This window comes from Rhipicephalus microplus, chromosome X (assembly GCF_043290135.1).
Source record: "Rhipicephalus microplus isolate Deutch F79 chromosome X, USDA_Rmic, whole genome shotgun sequence".
NCBI classification, from domain to species: domain Eukaryota; kingdom Metazoa; phylum Arthropoda; class Arachnida; order Ixodida; family Ixodidae; genus Rhipicephalus; species Rhipicephalus microplus.
The window spans coordinates 340135666-340160573 of NC_134710.1; the positions used below are offsets into that span (position 1 = coordinate 340135666).

A 24908-nucleotide genomic window follows, 5' to 3' on the forward strand; every position below is an offset into this window, starting at 1 on the left:
GAACGAAGGGACACACACGGAGCAAAATTTACAACTGGTTTATCGAAAATAAACTACATGTACTTTTCCTAAAGCCGAGCGCGCATGCTGATTGTCAAAAATTATATACCTCTCGACCCGTAAGGCACAGTCTTGTGTGAGCTTCCTAGCCCCCGCTGTCTAACAGGCCTATTTCTTTTGATGATAATTCCAAGGAAAGTTGGCTATAGCAATTGTGGTGTCATGCGAAGCCTGTGTGATGTCACGCTGATAGGGCTGTGAAGATACAGGCAGGATGGCGACGTTGGGAAGGTTCGATCAGTTCATCGAGGACAGTGACGAAGATTTTCAGTCCTACGTGGAGTGGTTCGACCACTTTCTGAAGGCCTCCCAGGTGAGCGACAACCTGAAGGTGTCAGTGTTCATAACGGCAATAGGAAAGAAGGCCTACAAAACTCTGCAAACGTTGCTAGAACACTGGAACGCTGAAAACGCTGCTGCAGCCAGAAAAGCCAGAAAACAACATGTACGCACAGTTAGTACAGACACTGAAAGAGCAATACGTTCCCAAAACTTCCATGATTGCCGAGCGTTTCAAATTCAATCGTTGTTTTCAACAAGATGGGCAAGCGGTGACAGCCTTCGCTGTAGAGCTGAAGTGGTTGGCGACATCCTGTAATTTCGGAACGTTTCTGGACGACGCGCTGCGCGACCGGTTTGTGGCAGGACTTTGCGACAAAAAAACACAAGCAGAGCTGCTAAAGACAAGCAAGCTGGCTTTTAAAGAGGCCTGCGATATCACTAGAAGTATCGAGTTGGCCAGGAAAGAAAGCCAGAATTTTCAGCCCAAGGCGGCGCAAGGAATGATCAGCACCTTTAACCGCAAAACAGATAGCGAGAAACGCCCACCACACTGGAGAGAAGAAACTTCGGGGATGCCTGCTGGCACCAGGGGGGCGGAACCACTGCACTGTTTCCGATGCGGCTCAGAGCATGAAGCATGTATCTGCAAATTTCGCAAGTACCAATGTCGGGTGTGTAAACGGGTTGGACACTTAGCGAAGATGTGTAGGGATAGAGGTAGAGACGCTGCGAACGTGATAGACGAGGAAAGTGACGCGGGTGAACATGTGCTGTACAATATCTATTCCTGTGAGGGGTGCACCAGACTCTACGAAATTTGCCTGAAGCTAGATCAGAAAAGTGTGCGCATGCAGATTGACACAGGGGCGTCTGTGTCAATTGTACTAGAGTCACTGTGCAAGGAATACTGGCCCAGCCTACCCTTAGAGCCATGCAGGCTTAAGCTAAAAACCTACGGTGGCACTCCGCTGACGGTAAAAGGGAAGCTAAATGTTTCCGTAGAGCACAATGGTCAACACAAGCAACTTCCGCTAATTGTCGTGAAAACTAACGAGAGTACTAACACTAGGCTGTTGGGGCGAGACTGGCTGCCAGCACTGAAGTTAGACTGGGCTAGTGTGCATGGGGTTTGCTTGGATAAAGTGGCATTCCTGCTTGGAAAAATATGCTAAGATTTTTGAGCCTACCTTGGGTCTAATTAAGAACAAGGCCATTAAGTTAGAGCTTAAAGATAATAATAGCACACCCGTTTTTTGTAAAGCGCGGGTGGTACCATTTTCAGTTAAAGAAGCAGTGTCTTCGGAACTGCAGAACATCGTGAAAACCGGAGTGCTAGTACCTGTTCAGCAGGGTGAATGGGCGACCCCACTAGTAGTGGTGTCGAAACCAAACAACCAGGTCAGGGTGTGTGGGGATTTCAAGGTGACACTAAACCTATGCCCAAGAACTGATCATTACCCCCTTGCCATGATGATTGAGGATCTGTTTGTAAAGCTGGCCAGTTGCAAATATTTCACGGTGTTGGATTTGTCCACTGCATACCAGCAGCTGGAATTGCATCCCCAAGCGCAGTCGCTAGTCGTGATCAACACGCATTTGGGGTTATTCAAGTATACGCGCTTACCCGATGGCGTAACGAGTGCACCTTCGATTTTCCAGGCAGTTATGGGTGACGAGTTGAAAAGACTTGATCGGGTAGCGTGCTATCTAGACGACGTGCTGATAGAAGGAGCTACCTTTGAAGAATTTTTCCATAAAGTGGAAATTGTGCTGCCCCGGTTTCTAGAAAGAGGCATTCGACTGAAAAAAGAGAAATGTAAGTTCTTTCAAACTTCCGTTCTGTATTTGGGGCACGTTCTCGACGAAAAGGGCATACGCCCGTCAGAGGAAAAAGTAAAAGCTATAACGGAGGCTCCTGCACCTGCGAATAAGGCACAGTTAGGAGCTTACTTAGGGTTGATAAATTATGCTTTATGCTAAGTTCGTTCCCCACGTGGCCACAAGACTCAGACCACTGTATGACGTGTTGAACTAAGAAAAAGGTTTCAAATGGTCCCGTGAGGGACCATTTGAAAGTGTTCCAGCAAAGTAAAACGTGGTTGACGGAAGGAAACGATTTGACATACTACGACCCAACGAAAGAGATAGGGCTCGTGTGTGACGCATCCATGTATGGCGTGGGCGCCATTCTGTTTCATAAGATCGATAAGGTGGAAAAACCTATAGCTTATGCGTCTAGGGCACTGAGCAAAGCAGAGAAAGGTTATGCTCACATTGAAAAAGAGGCTCTCGCCGTGGTCTTTGGGCTGAAAAAGTTCCACAAATACCTATTTGGGCGTAGTTTCGTCATTTAATCGGACCACCAGCCATTAGCCAGCGTTCTGGGGCACGGCAGACCAGTTCCAGTAATGTCTGCAGCGCGCATGCAGCGATGGGCTTTGCTACTAGTGGCCTACAATTAAAGATGGGAGTACCAAAAGGCAGTAACATGGGAAACGCTGACGCGCTTTTGCGATTGCCGTTGGCAAATGAGCGAGATGTCTCAGATTATGTACAATTTTTCTCTGTTGTCAATTCACTTCCACTGTCTGTTAACATAATCAGCAAGAAAACGAGTACTGATAGAGTGCTATCGGAAGTGTTGTGGTACACGAAAAACGGCTTGCCTACGCATGTCACTGATAGTGAATTCGAACCGTACTTTGTTCGCCGGTATGAACTATCCGTAGATCAGCAGTGCGTTTTGTGGGGAAATCGGGTAATTGTTCCGCACTGTTTGTGTAAACAACTATTGGCACTTTGTCATGAAGGTCACCCCGGAGTTACGCATATGAAAATGCTCACGCGCAGCTATGTCTGGTGCCCTCAGTTAAACCAAGATATTGAAAATATCGTTAAAAGTTGCTGTACTTGTCAGTTGACGCAGAACGCTTCACCTAAGGCCCCACTACAAACTTGGGGTTGGCCGAGCCGCAGATGGCAGCGACTCCACCTGGATTTCGCATTCACAGACAACAAGTGGCTCCTCGTGCTGGTGGATGCACTCTCGAAGTGGGTGTAGGTGTTTGTGATGAATTCAACAACGACCGAGAAGACCGTCGAGAGGCTGCGTGGGGTGTTTGCATCGTATAGCCTTCCAGAGGAGGTTGTTACAGACAACAGGCCTCAGTTCACGGAAAAGACTTTCACAGAGTTCCAGCTTAAGAACGGTGTGCGGCACACCAGAACACCTCCATACCACCCGGCGCCCAATGGAAGCGCCGAGAGATGCGTCCAGAGTGAAACGGGATCTTACCCGACAGCTTCTGGACGAAAGGTCATCGGGCCAGAGTAAGACCCTACAGCAACGCATGGATCTCTTTCTGTTCAGGTACCTGAACACACCGACCACAACCACGGGGCAGACACTGGCAGAACAGTTTTTGTCGTGGTCGCCCTGCACTCGTCCGACTATGCTACAGCCAGACCTGGAGAGACGGATGGAAGAACGGTTCTCCAAAGTAAAGGCCCAAGTTGATGAAAGAAGAGGGTCAGAAAGAGCTTACAAAGAGGGGGAAAGCGTTCTGGTTCAAGGCCTTCGTCCAGGTGATCCCAAGTAGCAGATAGGTGTCATAGAAAGAAGGTGCAGTGCCGTTGCGTAACTTGTACGTGTAGGATCTTAAAACAGGTTCATGCATGTAGACGATTTGCGTCCACGCTACTTTGAGAGTGGCGAAGAAGGCCCCAGTGAGCGTCCCTGTTTCGTGCCTAGCTCGATTCCGGACCCTGGGTCCGAAACCCCTCGTACGAGCCCCGTCCCCTTCCGGTTCATGCATCTCCCAGGTCTGCTACTGCACCGCCGGATCAACCCGGAGACTCAGCTCCCTCGGAACAACCAAATGCAAGTCCACATCAAGACTCTGCTCCGGCAACGTCCCCTCTGCGATTACCTGTGTCTCCTCTAGGTGCTCAGACTCTTCGACGCAGTGCTCGTGCAAGAAAACCTCCCTACTGGTATAGGCCATAAACATTGTGGGAAGGAGTGTGGTGTCATTGGAAGCCTGTGTGACGTCACGCTGATAGCGCCGGTGCTTCATGGCTATATAAGCGCTGTGAACCGGGCGCCCAGTGCTCTTTTGTACTCCGTATTCATGTAGTAATAAACCTTCTTACTGTTCTTCGTTCACGGCCACACTGGCTCTGCTCGTCCCTCGAGGCTACAGCAGCAATCACAGAGTTCTTCGAGATATGTGGACATTTCTATACATTTCTATTGTGTAGTTGTCATTATGCATGAACAACATTTCAGTGTGCTGAAAAAATGCTACACACTCACAGTGAAAATATTTCTTGGACATGTTTGTTGATATTTTTAATGAATTATGTCCAGGAAGCCTCAAATTTTCGCACTGGCCTGTTTACCCTGTATATGTATGGCTAGAGGAGAAATATTACTGGTATGTGACAACATATTTACACAGGACGACCTTAGCCCCGCCGCGGTGGTCTAGTGGCTAAGGTACTCGGCTGCTCACCCACAGGTCGCAAGATCGAATCCAGGCTGCGGCGGCTGCATTTCTGATGGAGGCGGAAATGTTGTGGACCCCACGCTCATCTCTACTGAAACATTCCCTATGTGCGGCTACCCACATACGCCATTATTGGACTACAGAAAGCCGTATGATACAGAATGTTCCGCAAATAAGGAAAACCTAGGATGCGAAAAGGTCCGCACATAAGGAAAGCCGCATGATGCGGAAGGCTCCGCAGATAAGGAAAGCCATATTAATTATGCGGAAATGAAACGACCGTCCGAATCTGGTGCAAAGCAATATAATGTGTATACTGAATAGACGTCCACATCTTTAGTACATGCAATACTGTGTACAAATCACAATATTTCTTAAAGATGCATGATGAGGGATTGAATCAACGGCATCTTTCCAATTGTCGTGATGCCGAAGCAAAATTAGCTTTTAGGTAAAATATGTTACAAAGCTACTGAATTAACATACTAGCGTTCATAAATGGTGGTAACATTGCAACAAAATAATGCAGTGTTCTATGCAAGACTTAAAAAAAACTTATAATGTTAATAATTGCATTAGAGAACCATTAATATACACATCAGCCCTGCTACAATGAATATACTTTTTTAATTGTCTCTATGCTGCAGCTGTAAGTAGCCACATTGCAAAGTTGATGGTACGCAAATGAAGTGACTGCACCGTAATTTCACAAGCTCCACCTAAGCCACAGGATGGTGGCACAAAACACAATGTAACTGCAATTTCGGAACCAAATCTTTAAACATAAATATTATTCATAGCACTGTGAAAGTGTGGTGCTGTGTTTACTTATAAACGCCTTGTGGAGATTGACGAAATGCTGCTTGAGGCTCCGGAACCACCGTGGATTTGGGAGGTCACTGCCATAGAACTTGATGTGTCCTTCATAGGCACCTGAAAATGTAAATAATTGGCACAAATGATGTCAGAGACAAATGTAAGCACCTTAGTTCACATGCACAAGAAATATAACACACAGAATGAAACTGAAAATGAAAGGCACACAGTCCTTCATGTTATGCTCATGTGAATAATAGAAGTGTATAAATTAGTTCTGCCACATGAAAGAAAACAGCATGCTTATCATAGTGAAAATAACTAGGTTGTTATCACGATTTTCAATGGTAGAGATATTCTATTGATATGCCATTATAAAATTATCATTTAAATGCTTCCTGCACACTAAAATTTTAAGAACTGCCAGTAAAAGCTATCAATGTGCATTTAATAGTGCGTACATGTACATTTGCTGCCTTAAATCTATACAGTTTGTGCACAAAATTGGCATCTTGAACAATTTTGAGACGTAAAATTATGTAACTTATGAAGGTTAAAATCACCATGAAAGCAAGCAGGATCAAGCAGGTGCCATTACAAATCTGTGCAAGCCAGACTACTATAGCCTATTTGTACAGAAATAGGGGAGCAAGAGTAACAGAAATTTGGCTGCTAGCCCGCAGGTCGCGGTATCAAATCCCAACTGCAGCAGCTGCATTTCCGATGCAGGCAGAAATGCTATAGGCACATGTGCTCATATTTGGGTGTACGTTAAAGAACCCCAAGTGGCCGAAATTTCCAGAGCCCTCGACTACGGCGTCTTTCATAATCATATAGTGGTTGTGGGATGTTAAACCCCACATATCAATCAAGAATAACAGAAATGAACTGCCAACACAAGAGTTGGGTGCATGTGCCATCTGTAAGTGCTTACACCTTAGTATATAGAGCATGCTCATTCCATTTTAAGTGCCGATATTGAAAATAACTGCTCTATTAGGAATGTAAAAGATGAGGTAGAACTGAACGACTCTATAAAAAGTGACTCTATTATGACATCACGTTTTATATTAACAAAATTGACTAAGACTCTGAAATATCATTATGCAAGACAAAATCTTCCAGAGAAAAATCATATTTGAAGTCATAATTTTCAATATGGCTAGGCTACTATAACTATAACCAAAAAATCGAGCTCAACATGGCTAATGTTAGTTCTTAAGGCCTATGTTCGCTAGGCAATGAACTGTACTACAAAAAGGACAGCATTCAGGCAAAGCACCAAACAAAAAAAAAGAAAGCAGACCTTTTTGTCATTACCTACAAACCTTTAAAATGGTATTTTTACCTCTACTTGCCGCTTTTTATCTAAGTAACTGGTGTGAAACAATTTAGCTGAGAATGCACTGTGCCTCTAAAACCTGTTGGTCGAATCTGAATTTTTAAAAAATGGTGAAGCTTGCACTAAATTAGGCTGCACAAGCCTTAGAACAGTGAAACTGGACGACTCTTAGGACTACTTTGGTTGCTTGTGATTAGTTTCTGGGCATAAGCATGGAGACAAGGACTTAATTGAATTGCTGCTAACAAGAAAATGCTTTCGAAATTGCCCGAGCGATAAAGGATGCTCAGACATTTGTTGTTTTTCCCACTGGGCCATTCTACACCAAACATCCAAACCATACTGCCTGGCGACCATCACAGATATATAGTTAAAAAAAATTGTGGTTATTTACTCTTTTGAAAACAGTTATTTGCTAGAATATTTTGAAGAGAAAAAAATAGTCGTCACGTGGGTACCTTCAAAACTTTCCAAAATGTCGTGTGGGCGTTGTTTCTGAGCAAAATGTAAAAGTACCGCTTTTTCTTGCCATATCAAATTTTATTTACATAATAAGTAAAGGTGCCTCTTTAAAGTATTTGAAGCTGAGTAACATTAGTGCAATTTTTCCGCCACAAAGGCTTTGCAGAATTCAGCCAAACTGTTTATCATTTGCATTTTTTCTATGGCAATACTGCACTTTGTATGAATATTTGAGCCATAAATACTTACTCCACAGAAGGTATATTTCACGAAAAAAAAATATTGTTAGGTCCAGATTACAAATCTCACTATATCATTCTTTTTGTCCACAATGAGATGCAATTTGCACTATATGTTTATCTAATTGAAAATTACTTTTATGTGTAAGTTGAAAGCAAATAAACAGTTCTTGTTATATGGCAAGTTTTATCATTACAATTTTGTTTCAATGAAGAAAATGATTTTTGAAGTCTCCTATCGAGGGCCATGGAGAACTTCGGGACAGAAGCTGTCGTATATCAAATGCGGAAACAGCCATCACTGGGAAACTTCAAAAATTATTTTCTTCTTTAAAACAAAAAGTGTAATCTCATAATTTGCCATATAAAGAGAACTGCTTTCTTGCTTTTGATGTGGCGAAAAAAATTGCACTAGTATTACTGAGCTTCATGCACTACACACAATCACCTTTACTTAATACCTAGACCAATATTGGTGAAGAAGAGGCAGTATTTTTGAAATATTTTTTTTTACAAACAACACCCCGGGGACATCTGGGAAGTCCAGAAGGCACCAAGGTGACCTAGTATTTTGTTCTCTGCGATATATTTTAGCATTTTGCTGTTTTCAATACAGTAAATGAGCACAATACTTTTTTTTCACAATACATTTAGGATGGTTGGCAAAATGGCTGGGATGTTTGATGTGGCCTGCCAGTATTTATTCTTCCGAAGCTCAAGCTATCACCTCTCTGTAACTGCCATCCTTACATACAATGTCTGCATAGGAAAGAAAAACAAAGGCAGGTCTGACAAAGTTCACAAGGCAAGATATTTTCGTGTTGGATAAATTCATTGCCATAAACACCAGCAAACCAACACTCATTTGAGCATGTGTGATGATAGACAGGAAGCACTTATTGCAAGACTGATCAGCTTGTAATTAAACTGAATGAATTTCAATGCTCTGTTCAATCCAACATCACATAGGCATCTTTGCTATAGCAAAGCCATGTGTCATTGATTCATGCACAAGATGGGACAATGCAAATGTCGAAAAAGGTAAAAGAAAAAAAGAAGGGAAAAAAGAAGAAAAGAGGGAATGCAAAGTAGGAGCAGTATAGCACACTACTTTTACTTTGCATCCCCCTTTTCTTTCTTTTTCTTTCTTCTTTTCTTTCTTTCACCCTTTTTTTGCTTCCCTTACCCCCAACCTCTGACAGGAGAACACTTTGTATCATAGCAACCTAACTTGAAAGGAAGTGAAGGCTGCACACTTCTGCGTTATAGATTTTTTTTTCACACAAACATTACCAACGAGCACACACGCCTACTCCAAAAGACGATGTCATTACTAACCCCATTTAAACTAACACGCCAAGGATGACAAGGTGACTTCTACAAAACTAGGTCCTCCTATCGTAACATCGGCCAGCCTGTCTGAGGCACTTCCACTGTTCACCCTGATTACCCCACTAGATGCTTACATCTGTCGACTCGCATCTTCATTTTGGATAACACTAAGATGACCTTACATTGATGAATACGCACGAAAGTTTAGTGATGTATCATGCATCAAATTAAGCAACTGTGTTAAAAAATTATTGATAGGTTGCTTCCAGGCTTTTTATACTACAATACGCTGCTTGAAGTAGCCTGAAACTGCGTAATGTCTTCTATGAACATGAACCAGATTGACAACATAATGCACAACATGCTTAAGATTATTGCGAGAAACATGATAACCACAAAACGACCGGCCACCATAATTTTTTGCTGTACATGTTTAAAATGATCATGTTCACCCAAATGAGGTGCTTATGATAACAAGCCGAAAATACCTACAAGTAGGGCCTTGGGGCCTTCTGTAGGTAGACGTTTAGCATTTTTTCTGTGGAGGGCTTAACACCCATGAGTTAGGAACAAAGCTCCTGCACAATGACGAATGCTGGTGGCTATCAGTTAGAGAAAGAACTAATGCAGCTGATCTTCCTCGACACATATGTACATTTACAGAGGTGACGAAGCTTCTGTCATTTGTGGCAGTAACTCCAACAAGACCAGTGCGAAAATTGGCACTACTTGGCTAGACAAATGTCCAAACATGCCTGCCTGACTCCCTCTAGCCATCACGGCTGAATCTGACACATAATTTCTTGACTGCTGGCTGGACAAAAAAAAACCACTGAAGCACTCACAATACACAGCGTGAAGTTCCTCTGGAGTAGTCAACTTCGGCTTCCGTGATAAAAGAGCAGCACAGTGTACTGATAAGGCCCTCCTTGCAATGATTTTCAATGCCACACAGTGACCTTGCTGTTCGTGTCGAAGAGAGCTTGGGGAGCTTTGAGGGTGCTTGCTCTTTTCTGGGGGCTGCTCTCGCTCCTCGTTTTCTGCTCAAGATCAACCTGCACAAAGTTGTAGACGAGGCTTTAAAAGTTGTATATAATGATATACAAACTTTTGCAGAACGCACATTTCCTCGTGACACACTGAGGAATTTCTTATAAAACATAAGGCCTCGCATACGCAAACATTTACAATCGATCTGAAAATGCACTTGACTCAAAGGAGCAAGTTTGTTATGTAGTGTTAATAAAAAAAAGGTCATTCAGCACAACCACAACTACAGTTGCACACGGAAACAACATTAGCTAGATACTGTGGGCCACTTTCATGGCATAGTTTAAGCTGACACTGATTGTGCAACGATACTAAAGAATATGTAAAGATTGCCTGATCAATTTCAGGCAGAACTGAAGGATAGGGCACGATTGCAAAAAGCCCACAAGGTGTTGTTTGTTGAAGTACACAAGTCTATTGTTCTAATTATGAGCAATGCACGAAATTCAACATCAGTACCAACCCATTCAGCTAAAAATTTTGATTAGGATTTCTTCATTAAAGAAACTGCCAAGTCGCCAGAATGCGTGATTGGAGGTGGAAATTAAAATCCGTGAATCGAACTGCATTCTTTTTGCAACTTGAGTGGCATTCCCTTTTAAAATTGCACTTAGAAAGCCTAAAAATCAGTATGTCATGCATCCTTTATGTTTACTCCAAATAGTTCGATGCTGTAACATGCAAAAAGATAAGTGGTCAAAGTTAAAGCATATATCAATATTACCTGTGCCAACATTATTCTGTGCTGCCTACGCAGACGAGTCAACCCTCAAAAAGCAGCACTGCCATCGTGGCAAACAGTGAGAAATATGTGCATTTCACACGCATGTGAAATGCATGCTTTCGCTGCAAACTGCAATGCACAAACATATAAAGCTGTTATGCTGACCTCCCACTGTTTGCAGCCTGTGTTTTGTGACACTTCATAGCAGTCAGAGACCCGGAAATTCTTAAATTGTTTCCAGCACTTTCTGTGTTACCATTAAATGTACTCATGAAAGCCATGTCAAACAAAAAGAAAGAAGCCCCGAAAATTCTCTTCTTTCACTGCATGATTATACACTCATATAAGTAAAGAAAAAACAGCTACTATAAAAATCGATATTCAGTCCCATTAACTGCTTCATGCTTTAAGCCATGTCATTATGTTAAACGGGTGTCCTGTTTTACACAATCTGGTCTGCATGAACTCTTGAACTGGGCACCATATATGTTGAAAGACACACACAGAGTTTGAGACAAACCTAGTTTCCCGTGGAGCATCCTTATGCACTGGAACAACACATCTCAATCTAGTTAGTGAGATCAGAACGAGGTGAAAACAGCCGGCACTTGACAAGGACGGGCAGAAGGAATGATGCCTGCACCCTGTGCTCCCTCTACATCATCATTGAGGGCGCAGTTTTCACCTTATCTTTATGCAATTTCGCATTAATAACATTGCTCGCTGCTTATTCTTTGTGGCATTAAAGTGTGTGATACCGTCATGTGTAGCCCATGTAATTTATAAAAATAGAATTCAAGATAGCTCGATTCAAAGATAACAAAGTGCATCCTGCCCCATGTCCTGTAGCCATTCTTTAGGCAAGTGACAGAATGATTTATTCTTCGTCAAAACATATCTTACTTGTAATCACTACAAGAGCTAACTCGGACACTGGAACATTCTGTTTGCCTCTTCAGATTATAAGGTACCTTTTTTAGCAAACACCAGAAAATCTGCAAGAAGAATAGAAGTGTTTTAATTGTGAAGAAAGAAAAGTAGAAGGAAAAAAGATACCCTGCCCTTGAACAGGGACCGAGCCTGCGACCTTCAAATAACGCATCCGATGCTCTACCAACTGAGCTACCATGGCGGCGATCCCCCCTTCCACCTTGTACGGTATATATGTGCATTTAATCATGCAAGAGTCAGTCAGCGCTGCTTGTTACCAATATGGCGAGTGTGGGACACCTTTTTTTTTTTTTGCCTACTGGTAGCACGCAGCAAACAATATTATTACACGAGCTAACAGCTGACCACTTATCCCTCATATACAACCTCATGGCACCAAGCCTGCCGCAACGAGTACCTCACTACGAATAAAGGAAAGAAGGGCTCATTTTTGTTTGTTAGAAACGATATTAATGAGAACTGACAATGCTGCCAGAAAAAATACTAGGGATATTATTGGAAGTATTTGTAATGTAATTGAGAATGAAATAACTTGTGAGCGATAACCGAATCTGTGGCTTTTGAATAACGCATCTGATGCCCTACTAACTGTGCTACTATGACAGTTATCTATCCATCCACTTATGGGGTATATATGTGCATTAAGCACAGGGGCGATAGTCAGGCTGCCAGCTTGTAATAACATCACATGCTATGTGATGCCAATAGTAAAGAAAAAGTGTCCCAAACTAGCCATGATCGCAAAAAGCGGGGCTGACTGTCTCTCCGATGATCAGGTACACATATATACCTTGCCAAGCAGAAGGGCAATAGCTGCTGTGGTACATAACACAGTTGGTAGAGCACCGCACGCTTTATTCGTAGGCGGTAGGTTCAGTCCCTCGCCATGGCAAGTTGTCTTTTCTTCCACTTTTCTTTCTTGACAATTACATTAGGTATACTTCCAATATCTCTATACTTCTTTGGCAGCATTATGCATCTGTTAGTTCTCAGAAAATCTGCTAGTCTTAGGAGGTGAAAATGGTTTGCCCTCCCACCTAAATGCACGTACATGAACACACGCACAACTGATCAAAAAAACAAGTCGCACACCACTAAGATTACTAAGATTCACTGTTTCAGATTCATGAGTAAAGGAAAGAACTATAAATTTGATGATGATGTGTGGTGTTTTATGGCGCAAGGGCCAATTGATGGCCAAAGAGCGCCATTTCAATGAGTATAGAGATGCGGACAATGATATGTTGCGTGGCTGTATAGGGGCCTTAAAATTCCTCACGATAATGCGGGTAAAAACATAAGTATTAAAGACATGACAGTGGCGTGATATGCATATTAAAAAGGGTGACAAAGGTTTTGATAATAAAAACGTAAAAATATTTGGCACCAGCACACTTGCCTCATCAGTGCCCTTGTGTCCAAGGGCTGCGAGGCAAGTGCTTTTAAATGTAATCACAGCAGCAGCGACCTCTCTTGAGAGGTCACGCTACGCAATGCCTGGGTATAATACATGGTAAAAATTAACATCTCTTAAAAAAGCTAACAATGATTTATGGGTGAAAAGTGGTTCCCTATCGACAAACATTGCAGGGTGTAAAGGTATATGTTGTCGGTAGGGTAATGGGAAGTGTTGTCTTCTTAGAGTGTCTAACTGTTTACATTGGATTAAAACGTGAAGAACTGTTAAAGCCTCACCACATTTATCACACAATGGTGGATCACCACCGGATAAAAGATGTGTGTGTGTCGTCTATGTGTGCCCTATCCTGAGTCTTGTTAGTGTTACCTCTGTTAGACGTGATTTTGATACTGGTGGCCAATGGCCAAGGTGTGGCTTGATAACGTGTAGTTTGTTTTGTGTGTGTGTATCCCACTTGCTCTGCCAGTAGTCCCTGAGGTTTAGTTTGAGAGACGGCTTGAGATCAAGGGCCGGGATTGATATGGATGTAATGGCGGTGCTCTCATGGACGAATGCAGCGAGGTGATCCGCCCTCACGTTACCTTGGATCTCACGGTGCCCTGGCACCCAGCACACTACAACATGTTGTTTCTGCGTGTAAAGTGTGCACAAAATGGAGTAAAGTAAGACAAAGACTGGGTTTTTTTGTTTTTTAAGACTGTGCAGAGCCTTTACCACACTGAGGGAGTCTGTATAAATTACTGCTTTTTGTAGTTGTAATTGTTTGATGTGTTTAGCTGCCACCAGTATCGCGTAAGCTTCCGCTGTGAAGATACTTGTGCGTGGATGTAGAGGGCCAGCATCCGAAAAGGATGGGCCGACAGCAGCGTAGTACACAGAGGAGTTAGTCTTGGAGGCATCTGTGAAGAACTCAGGACAGGTGTATTTGTGTTGAAGTTCCAGAAAGTATGTTCGGATATGGGCAATAGGTGCATGTTTTGTAACCTCTAGGAAAGACACATCGCAGTCTATATTCTGCCACTGCCACGGTGGCGGGTATGCTACAGGAGCCATTAAACTGTGTTAAAGTGACACTTCAGTTTCTTCAGCTAGACACTTCAGGCGAATTGAGAAGGGCTGCCTCATCGAAGGCCTGTTTTGAAACAGAGTTGAGCTCGACAAATCATTAATTGTAGAGTATGAGGGGTGCTTCTTGTCTGCTTTCACCTTAAGGAAATAAACAAAGGACATGTAAGTTCTTTGCAGATGAAGCGACCACTCATTTGACTCAACATAAAGGCTTTCTACGGGGCTAGTGCGAAAAGCACCCGTAGAAAGGCGGATGCCCAAATGGTGCACGGGGTCAAGCATCTTCAAGGCACTTTGAGTGGCAGACTGATAGACAACGGCCCCATAATCTAAGCGGGTGCGGATGAGGCTTTTATAGAGGTTCATGAGGCATTGCCTATCACTACCCCACGTAGTACGTGACAACACTTTTATAACATTCATGGCTTTTAAACATTTTGTTTTTAAATACTTGATGTACGGTACGAAGGTCAACTTGTTGTCCAAGATTAAGCCTAAGAATTTATGCTCGGCTTTGACGGACAGACGTTGCCCATTCAGTCAAATGTCAGGTTCCGAGTGCATGCCTCTCTTTCGAGAGAACAAGACACACGTGCTTTTTTGTGGGTTAAGTCGAAATCCGTTTTCATCTGCCCATTTGGAGACCTTATTTAAACCCAGCTGAACCTGCCGCTCACACATGGCCAAGTTGCATGACTTGAAGCCAAGCTGAACGTCGTCGACATATGTACAATAGAACATATTGCGGGGAATGGACAAGTGCAAAGAATTCATTTTAATAATAAAAAGTGTGCAACTAAGCACGCCACCTTGTGGCACGCCTGTTTCCTGGACAAATGTTTGAGAGAGCACACTGCCCAGACAGACACGGAATGTCCGGTTTGACAGGTAACTTTCGATTATATGAAACATTCTTCCGCGCACACCAAGGTGGGACAGGTCTCTTAGAATTCCGAAACGCCATGTTGTATCATACGCCTTTTCGATATCGAGGAACACAGAGAGAAAATATTGTTTATGGACAAAGGCGTCTCTGATCTGTGCCTCGATACGAACAAGGTGGTCTGTGGTGGATCTACTTTCTCGAAACCCGCACTGAAATGGGTCGAGCAAATTGTTTGTTTCAAGGATATGTACAAGTCGGCAGTTTATCATTTTTTCGAATACTTTGCACAAGCAGCTTGTAAGTTCAATAGGCCTATAACTTGAAGCTAAAGAAGGGTCCTTGCCCTCTTTCAAAATGGGAATAATAATAGCCTCTTTCCAGGAGGTAGGGATAGTGCCAGAAAACCAGATAGCATTGTACAAACAAAGTAAGGTTTTTTGTGTTTCAGCTGGTAGGTTTTTTAGCATTTCATACACCACACGGTCAGAACCTGGGGCAGAAGTGCTGCAGGAGTTTAGAGATGTTCGGAGCTCCGCTAGACTGAAAGCTTGATTATATGCCTCGTATCTAGTGGATTTGTGTTCGAGTTTCTGCTTTTCTATTCTTGTTCTGTATTTTTGGAAAGTGTCAGTATAGTGGGACGAGCTGGATACCCGTTCAAAGTGTGCCCCGAGGAAGTTTGCCTGATCTTCTAAGGTATCACCTTGAGTGTTTACGAGTGGAAGTGTGTGTACTTGTTTCCCTGCTATCCTACCGACCATGTTCCAGACTTTTGCCTCCTGTGTGTATGAATTGATCCCTGACAAAAACTTCTGCCAGCTTTCTCTTCTGGCCTGCCGACGCGTTCTCCTTCCTTGAGACTTTATTTTCTTGGACGTGTCAAGATTTTCCGCTGTTGGCGAGTTGCGCAGCAATCTCCATGCCCTGTTCTGTTCCTTTCGCGCATTACGACACTCCGTGTTCCACCATGGGACGTGTCTTTTGCCGGGCATTTCAGATGTTTGCAGTATGCACCTGGCTGCTGCGTCAGTTAGAAAAGCTGTGAAGTACTTCACAGCTTCATCTATGCCTAATTCGCATATTTCGGTCCAACTTAAGTGAGTAATTTTTTGAAATTGTTCCCAGTCAGCTTTGTTTATCAGCCATTTGGGAACATGTGGAGGACATTCATGTATTATTGGTGTACTCAAAACCAAAGGAAAATGGTCACTTCCGTATGGGTTATTTATGACTTTCCACTGAAGTAATGGTACAAGTGAAGGAGATGCGATACTGAGGTCTATGGAGGAGTAAGTATTGTTTGCAAGGTTATAATATGTTGCCTGTTTTCTATTCAACAGACAAGCACCTGATGAAAAGAGGAACTGTTCGATGAGACGACCTCGTGCATCACATCGACAGTCACCCCATAAACCGCTGTGCGCATTCAGGTCCCCTAGAACCAGATAAGGTTCTGGTAACTCGGCTATTAAAGAATGAAAATCATGTTTTTCCAGGCGGTGTTGCGGTGGTATGTATAGAGAGCAGATGGTGACGAGCTTATTCAATAGAACTGCTCGAACAGCCACTGCCTCTAGGGATGTTAGTAGTGGTAGATGGCTACATGCTACTCCTCGATTAACAATAATGGCTACACCACCAGATGATGCCACAGCATCATCTCTGTCCTTTCGAAAGACAACATATTGACGCAAAAAATTTGTATTCTTGGATTTTAAGTGTGTTTCCTGTACACACAGCGCTTTTGGAGAATGTTTGTTTAGAAGTTCTTGGACATCGTCGAGGTTTCGAAGTAGTCCTCTGACGTTCCATTGTATAATTTGTGTCTCCATTATGGGAGTGAAGAAGTGCTGTGTGTACGAAATGAGTGTGGCTGGTGTCTAAAGAGAGAAGTGACTTATCTTACAGAGCCTTTAGAAGGCCCTGTAATTACCGTTTTGTCTTTTTTAGAGCGGTCAAGGGAACCCCGCCGCTCTTTTGGTGCAGTCTGCGCCGGTGCAGTTGATGTGTCCATCGCCTCAGGAGAGGCGACAGATAATGTTTTCGTTGTAGGCTTCGTCGTGACAGACGGAGCCTTAAACCCCACCGGGCTGGAGGTTGAGGGGACCTCTTTAGTTTGTGTGGTGCCCTGGCTGCTGCCAAGGTTCACAGGCGCCTTCGGTGGGGCTGTATTCAAGGAGGGTGGGGCAGCCGAGGCTGCTCCCCCCATGGGGGCTTGTGGCGTTTGCCTCGGCACGCTGGGCGTGGTCCAAGGCGTTGCCGAAAACCGAAGTGGTGCTGACCCCCCTCGCGCCACTTCGGCGTACGATGTGTTCCCAGAAAAATGTGGTAAAACGCGCTGCCGCGCTTCACGGAAGCTTATGTTCAATTTAAACTTTGTACTAATAATTTCTTTTTCCATTTTCCAGGCCACGCATGACCTGGAATATGCAGGATGGTCACCCTCACAGTTCGCACAGTGCACTTGTAGCTGACAGTCATCGTCAGCGGTATGACCTTTGGTGCCGCATTTTGCGCAGGTAATCTGTCCTCGGCAGCTCTGGGAGCCGTGCCCGAACCTCTGACACTTAAAGCAGCGCCTCGGGTTGGGTATGTATGGTCTAACTGGCAGTTTAAGATATCCTGTTGCTATTTCAGTTGGGAGGGTGCTAGATGTGAAAGTGAGTATGATGTGCTTCATTGGGATTTCCTTATTTTCTCTTCTTATTTTGATACGCTGCACCTGAATGACATTTTCCTCTTTCCAGCCTGTTAGAAGTTCATCATCAGAGAGGTCCATCAGGTCTCCATCTGATACAACACCCTTCACTGTGTTCATGGTTCGATGTGGTGTGATTGTGATAGGCTGATCCCCAAATGCTGTGAGTTTATGTAGTCTCTGGTACTGTGCGTTGTCTTTTACTTCAAGTAACAGGTCACCACTGGCGGTCTTTGTGGCCTTGTAGCCTGCGCCCAGCGTTTCTATAAGGCATTTCGATACAAGGAAAGGTGAAATGTTTCTAGCTTTCTTTTCTGTATTTTCACAATGGATAATGTGGTATTTTGGGAAGTTGTCTTTTTTGTTCGGGAGAAATTCAAGAATTACATCGGTGCGCCACCTCTTAGAGGGGCGATTATTTGTGACAGGGCTAGGGGTTCCCATAAATTTCATAGCTTTTTCGGCGGCCATGCCAGCCACCCACCACCGAGCCCAACAAGGGGACGCTGCGAGACGCGAAGGAGGCGCAAGCGCCAGCCGTACATGGCCGCTATAACCTAATATATCTACACAAGGTTGGATATTTACACTAGGTTAACCCTTGCCACCAGGAAAAATTGGAAGTAAAAAGAAGTGAGGAGAATACAGGAAAGATGTAAAGTGAGAACAAAAGACGAAGATGTAGGGAGAGAGAGATAGGAAAAGGCGACTGCCGATTTCCCCTGGGTGGGTCAGCCCAGGGGTGCCGTCTACGTGAAGCCGGGGCCAAAGGGGTGTGTTGCCTCTGCCGGGGGGCCTTAAAGGTCCAATCACCCAGCGTCGGCTCAACCCCCAGGATCCCCTTTTCCCCGGACACGGCAAAGCCACGCACGGCTAGGCGTGGGAGGGAGTCAAAACTCCCCCGTTAGCTCGGGTCCGTGGTGTCGCTACACACCAAACGCCTACTTACGCAGGCGCCCCTGCGGGCAGAACTATAAATTTAAGGGTTCGTTGTCTTTGCTGAACACATTATAATGAGAACTAATAGACAATGATGCCAAACAAACTGTAGGGGATGCCATCAAAAATAACTTTAAAAAATTGTGAAAACAAAAGTGAACGAAAACATAACTTGGTGACAAGTTGCTAATGGTTTCACGTTTTTTGACAATTGATTAGACATTACTTTTTATAACATCCCCATATATATTCCTGGCTAATGTTGTCGGGTAATTCTCATTATTATAGTGGTGAGTAGGCTGACAAATGAAGGATATGGCATTGATACTTCTTTTGAACACCAAATAGTTTGAGGACCTTAAAAGAGCGGAAGCTGCTTTGAGTAGACCAGAATATTTAGTTGGAGCAAAAAAAAAAGTACACACATTTTTACCAGGCTTTCTAACACATTTTCAGACATAAAAGTGTATGCTGCCAGTAATGTTAAGTACAATTATTTTTGTCACACTATGCACTGTAGCCGGTGTAGTTAGAGTGGTGATAGTGAAGCATTAATCAAGCACGCCACCAACTGCGTTCACCTCTATGGTTGCATATTTTAAAAATAAACCTGCAGTACGGTAAAAAAATTTTTAGAGCATTTATGATTTTATCCAAATCAAGTTATACCGACTGGGTAAGCACACCATTTGCATAAAATAAAAAGGCATAAAGTGATTCATTCATGTATTATAACTATGTTAACAATTTTAGTAATACAGAGCAGTGACTACAATTCTATTAAAAACCCCTCTTATTACAACATGCATGAAAAGCACCACACCAGAATTTTTCTAGTGAATGTAATATCGAGAACACAAGACTGTCTATTGATCTTTTAGAAGCAGGGTATCTCCTTCACGTTCAAGGGGAAATCACTTAGTTTTTTCCTGGGCTTTTCTGTGAATATTTCCGGAATGTAAGATATCATTAGGATTGATCTAGAGTGAACAGATTTTCCTTACACATTGAAACCTAATTCTATATGTAAGTGCATTAAAGGGTGCCAAACCACCTTTATTTTTTAACAATTCAAGCAAATGTGTGCAATGACTTCAGAATAGTGTCCTGATCAACAATGACAACTGCAGCAGCACAACTAGCTATGGGTGCCCAAAAAGTAGCCAGAAACAATACCTTTTCCTCTTTGAGCCTTTTGGAAGTGTTCAGCCCCTCATTGCTTACCTTACAACATTTTTTAAAATACGTGTTTGTGTGCCCACTGCTCTTGCTCCTTGCACAGTGAAGAGGAGCACATGGCAAGAAGAGACAAGCCAATGAAAGAAGCATAGCGAAAAAAAAGGGAAATAAGCGAGGACCTCTTTTGTATCATCCAATGTGCGTAACATTACTATTGCGGTAGCACATAGAAAAATTATCACGGCTATGCATTCATAGTAGAGTCATACACAGCTGCAACACCATGACTAAATTTCAACCTTGTGCTGGCTTAAAATACTTTATAGTGGCAAGCTAAAGATATCTGCATTTGTTCGACACATGCAGTGCAATGTGATATGGTAATTTTGTTTAGAATGCACATCATATGGCTTTATTGAATGTGTGTCCACAAGTAACTCTGCTTGCAAAGCAACATAACACAGCCTAAACAGACGTCACCGACCACTCCAATCTGAATTTGCATTCGTGTCTTGCCCATTATCATCACAGCAAAAAATAAACAGTTGAATCTACTATAGATATGTGCCAGCTTATGCTAAGGACTAAGCGTTTTGTCATTATTGAGATCAGTGATTTGTTCAAGAACACTTGCTGTCAAACACAAATACATTCCTGTCAAAGCACCAAGGCTCAAATATAAAGCAAAAAAAAGTGTCTCTTTAAAAATTACAGGCCACAAGGTGGAAGAGAAATATTTGGCATACTTGGGATGTAAGGCACGCACAAGAGGTACTGCCATATTATTGCTTTTCCTGTGTTGAAACCTGCTTCCTTCACTCACCCAACACATCTGTAAAGATGCCGTGAAAACACCAAGCAGCTGATGCAGCATGGTTGAACACATGTCATGTCCAGGGATTCCACCATTCATATTGGCTAAGCAGCCCTACAAGCCTCCACAGTCCTGCAACCAATTTGTGAGACAAATATAGTTCTACCCGAAGTTCTTGATTTACAGATATACATGCAAGACGCATGACCACTCTATTGGAAGTTTGCATGATATTGTGCTGGGTAGCAAAACGAATGACAATATCAAGTAAGTATCCCGACCTGCCGCTTCATTCTCTCCGTTCTTAAAAATTAATCAATCCATGGTTAATTTAATGTTCCACCTATGTGAAGTGTCACTGGAAGTTCGGTGAAGAATTGAAATGTATTTCAAACACATTCTAATTCGTGGCAAGTGTTGTTTTCTTGAACAGCTGACAAAACGCAATGCAATTGCGTTTTGTCAGCTGTTCAAGAAAACAGCATAAAGTTTTGCTAAAACCAATGTTCTTTATAAACATCAATAATTTTATTATTTAAAGTTGTGAGCATTATGTGAAAAAACATGGATTCATGCTTAATCAATGATTACTTATAATGTACTGATATGAATGCAACTAACTGAATATGAAATGATAATTTTTTGCTTGAGCATTTAGTGTTATGAACACTATCACACTTGCCAGCTGCATTTCATCCAAAACAGCGGCAAGCTGGGCTAGTTTCTGTAGGTGAGCGGTAATGAACTGTGCAAAGTAACAACGAGAAACCCCAGTAACAACAGTATGGGGCAAGCACAGACTGCCAACTGTCTAATTTATTGCACAAAAGTTCACCTGAATATTATCAGTCAGACTACTCGTGCAAATGAAGGTCCAGTTGGAAATGAACAAGTTACGAAATCAACAATGCTGCTTTTTCTAACAGGACCCTCATTCACATAAAGTGTGCAAAGATAGGCCCCTACCGAGGTAGGTCACAGCATCATCTCACTGGTACACGTAAAAGGTGTGGCTGGAAAACCTCTCGCTGGTGGCTCAGCGCGGAACAGACGTGAGGTGTTTGGAGCAAGTTTTCATTTTTCAAAGCTTAAACTTCACGTTACAATGGCGACATTAGCTGTAGTATGTGTCAGCAAGCATCTAGCTGTGTGGTAAAATATTTGCCACGCTGGCTGTTTATTTTGAAGAAGTGAAGACATATGGCGGCCTCTGCGAGAAACAGCGGCATAGTCTTCAAAAATGTTCACTGTTGATTGTGGTATGTAGTGTATATTGAAAGGTATTGAGAATATCGGTTCAACTGAGAATATTGAGCGTGGTGTGTGCAGTATGAATAAAAATGTCTCTTGTTTGCGAAGACAATAGCACTCGTGGCAGCGACCGGTAGTCAAACAAACTTGATTCGAGATTTAGTCAAGGTAAATATGCACTTGACGTGATCATCTGCGAGTGGTTACATCTCAGGGTTTGCGCTGTGTGCAGAAAAAAATTGCATGGTCACTGGGCTGAAAGATACCATTGCTGAAGCTGCCTGTATGCCTTGCCGCGACGAGTTTGCAAACCCAATAAAGGTATACATTGTTTTATCGGAGGCCTCATATGTCTTCATGTAATAAGCAGAAATTCTCGTTTCTCATATACTTAGTACCTTTACCGCTCGATATTCATGCAGAGACGATGCAAACTACTTGTTTGTGTGTTAGCTCATAAGGGAGCAATGTAAGTATGCAAATGCATTGTAGGTGTCAGATGAAGCAATGTAACTGCACAAAAGATTATGTATATAATTAAGCTATATAGTTTAAATCAAATACATTTCAGTGGGCTACGAGGATTGTCACCGACAACTTCACTTTGATTTTCATGGGGATTCGTTAACCTCGGCCTCACACACGACAAAGTGCTTTCTTTTTTTTTTCTTTTTCCTTCACTTTTGATCATAATTTTGCGACGTGAGTGAGAATCTTGTCTGTAACCTAGCGCACAGCAGCTTAAAACCTTGCTGCAGCCAATGCTGTGCCTGGTTTCGTACTGCAGTGCACAAGTCGCAACAAAAATTGAGTACGTTTAAATCCATACCATGCCAATATTTCTCAAAACATCTGTCACCGTCAACATACAGAACATTTGCTTTCGAGGAGGAACATATTTTTTTATGGCTGCCATCTAATACGAGCAAATCCCCGCATCTTGACCTAAAATAATTGTACATTATAGGCAGGGACTGTACCATTTAGTGGCATTAGAAAAACAATTCGTCGAATTTTCTATATGAGAAATGCAGATTCACGCAGCCCTGCTATGAGGAAAGGTCCCGCTGGCAGAACTTTCTTGCCAACCAGCCCCTGCACCGAGGGAGGGAATTGTGGGCACAGTGCTTGAAGTAACACCACACTGTTCGCAAACAGGGAGAGGTCTCTTAATTAGGCAACATTTTGTACAATACATTTTTCAGATAATAGTGTGTACTCGTCCCCCATTGATCATACTGATGTTTCTTGTTCTTACTTGGTGCTGTGCATTACTAGGCATTCAGTCACTATGATCTCTAAAAGCTAATATCAGTATTCTCTCTGGAATCGCTGACAACTGTGTCATAGCATAAATTGGACGTAAAAACACAACAAAAAGGCTGTCACAATATAGGTATGACCAACACAGGTACTATACTGCAAACAAAAGTCGACACTGGTCCTCTCACTACCAATCTTCCTTCTCTCTTTGCCTTGTTTGTGCTGAAACAGCGAAACACCTGATGAGTTACATGAGAAATACTAATGAATCGAAACTATAAATGCTTGCATCACCAACAACACAACAACTGCACAACAACGTGATAACTGCACCCCTGCCGTACAGCAGCGAAACACATTTTGAACATGCTGGCAGTACATCATTTTTAAAAAAGCAGCTCTGGCAGATTACAAAATCTCACATTGTGCATGCAAGTTTTATTCAAAGTCAGGCGTACGATGTAGGCGCTAGCCGGTACATTATTAGTTACAAGCAAAGGCGTCCTGCAAGCACACATACAGATTGCACGCACACCTCTCTCTCTACACTAAGCACACACATTACAACGTTTACCAAGCACAAGCCACTGTTTAGGGGCAGAATAATGCTCCACCGTGAACGTAAGCTTATCATACCCACTTAGGCGGTTGGCTAGGTGAATCGAGCCAAGTTGCAAAATGTATCACCCGCGAACGTGAACAAAATGCTGCTTTGCATCAAATGGCGCTGCAGGCTTCGTTTAATTAACAACGTAGCAAGCGCCATGTGCATCCTCCTCACTACATCGCACATACGAAAAAATCGATCACCACACACATGCGTGTTGCCGCAGTTGTCGCGAATCAGCTCCAGTAAGGCCGCGCCGATGCGCCATGGCTCCGCTGGTGTCAGCGTTGTCAAAGCGTATCGGTAACCGCCCTCGCAAAGGTGCCTAAGGCTGCCGTTTCACGACGCCTCGTTCGAGTGCGGCAACACACACTTGCACTGAGAATACGTATTCTACATGATAACGTGTCCCCCTTACTTTTAGTTTCTTTCACACTGTCCTGAGGGAAGCAACCACATGTGTCAGCCGTCACCTTGGAGTCCTTCGAGCGCCCGCACAATCCACCGATTCCTTGGACGACTCGCACTTAATCCGCACTTGAAAAACCGCGTGAATAGCGCGCAATATTTGCACATAGCACAAATGAGGAATGATGCTTCCTTGCGTAAATTATATGCTTTTACCTTCAATCTTCTTAAGAACGTAGCAGCTCGAACACACGAGAAACGCACGGAAACTGCATGCTCACGCAAAAAAAAAGGGGGGGGGGGGACAAGCAACGTGTGGCTTTAGGTGTGGATGGATTTGACTTGAATATCTGTTTGCAGAAAAAAAAAAGTCTTTTGCTAAAATAAACTAAAAAGGCTTAGAATATGTGGCGAAATATATTTTAAAAATAACTGTTTATGCAAAGAAACAGTACACAAAGATTAAGTTTTTGCTGATTTTTTATTTTGCTTTTGTTCTAGCAGACGACAGCCATATATTGCTTCTACGACAGACGTAGTTCGGTTTTACGTTCGGTACGTGTCGCCGACGCGAAGCTCTGCATCAGTTGTATCAGAGTTCTCAATGAA

At 43.0% G+C, this 24908-nt stretch overlaps 2 protein-coding genes across 3 annotated transcripts in view; one reads left to right on the forward strand and one right to left on the reverse strand.

Moving 5' to 3' along the window:
* Nucleotides 1-24223, reverse strand: part of LOC142777265 (uncharacterized) — a 38629-nt gene extending 14406 nt beyond the window's left edge. Inside the window, exons 1-4 of one of the 2 annotated variants that reach the window (XR_012887997.1) lie at nt 24102-24223; nt 20780-20902; nt 9887-10096; nt 5679-5783 (exon numbers count right to left, since the gene is read on the reverse strand). Coding sequence is in view for 1 of the 2 variants with exons in the window: in XM_075881585.1 (XP_075737700.1) it covers nt 5774-5783; nt 9887-10096; nt 20780-20865 (306 nt within the window). In the remaining variant the exon portion in view is untranslated. Of the gene's footprint in view, nt 1-5513; nt 5784-9886; nt 10097-20779; nt 20903-24101 lie in introns of those variants that run through there. The other variant, XM_075881585.1, reaches the window with a different exon arrangement.
* Nucleotides 275-1993, forward strand: LOC142777264 (uncharacterized). Its single transcript, XM_075881584.1, is given in 2 exon segments — nt 275-433; nt 435-1993. Coding segments are annotated over 2 exon segments (1239 nt in total). The 3' UTR covers nt 1515-1993.
* Nucleotides 24224-24908: the final 685 nt, after the last annotated feature.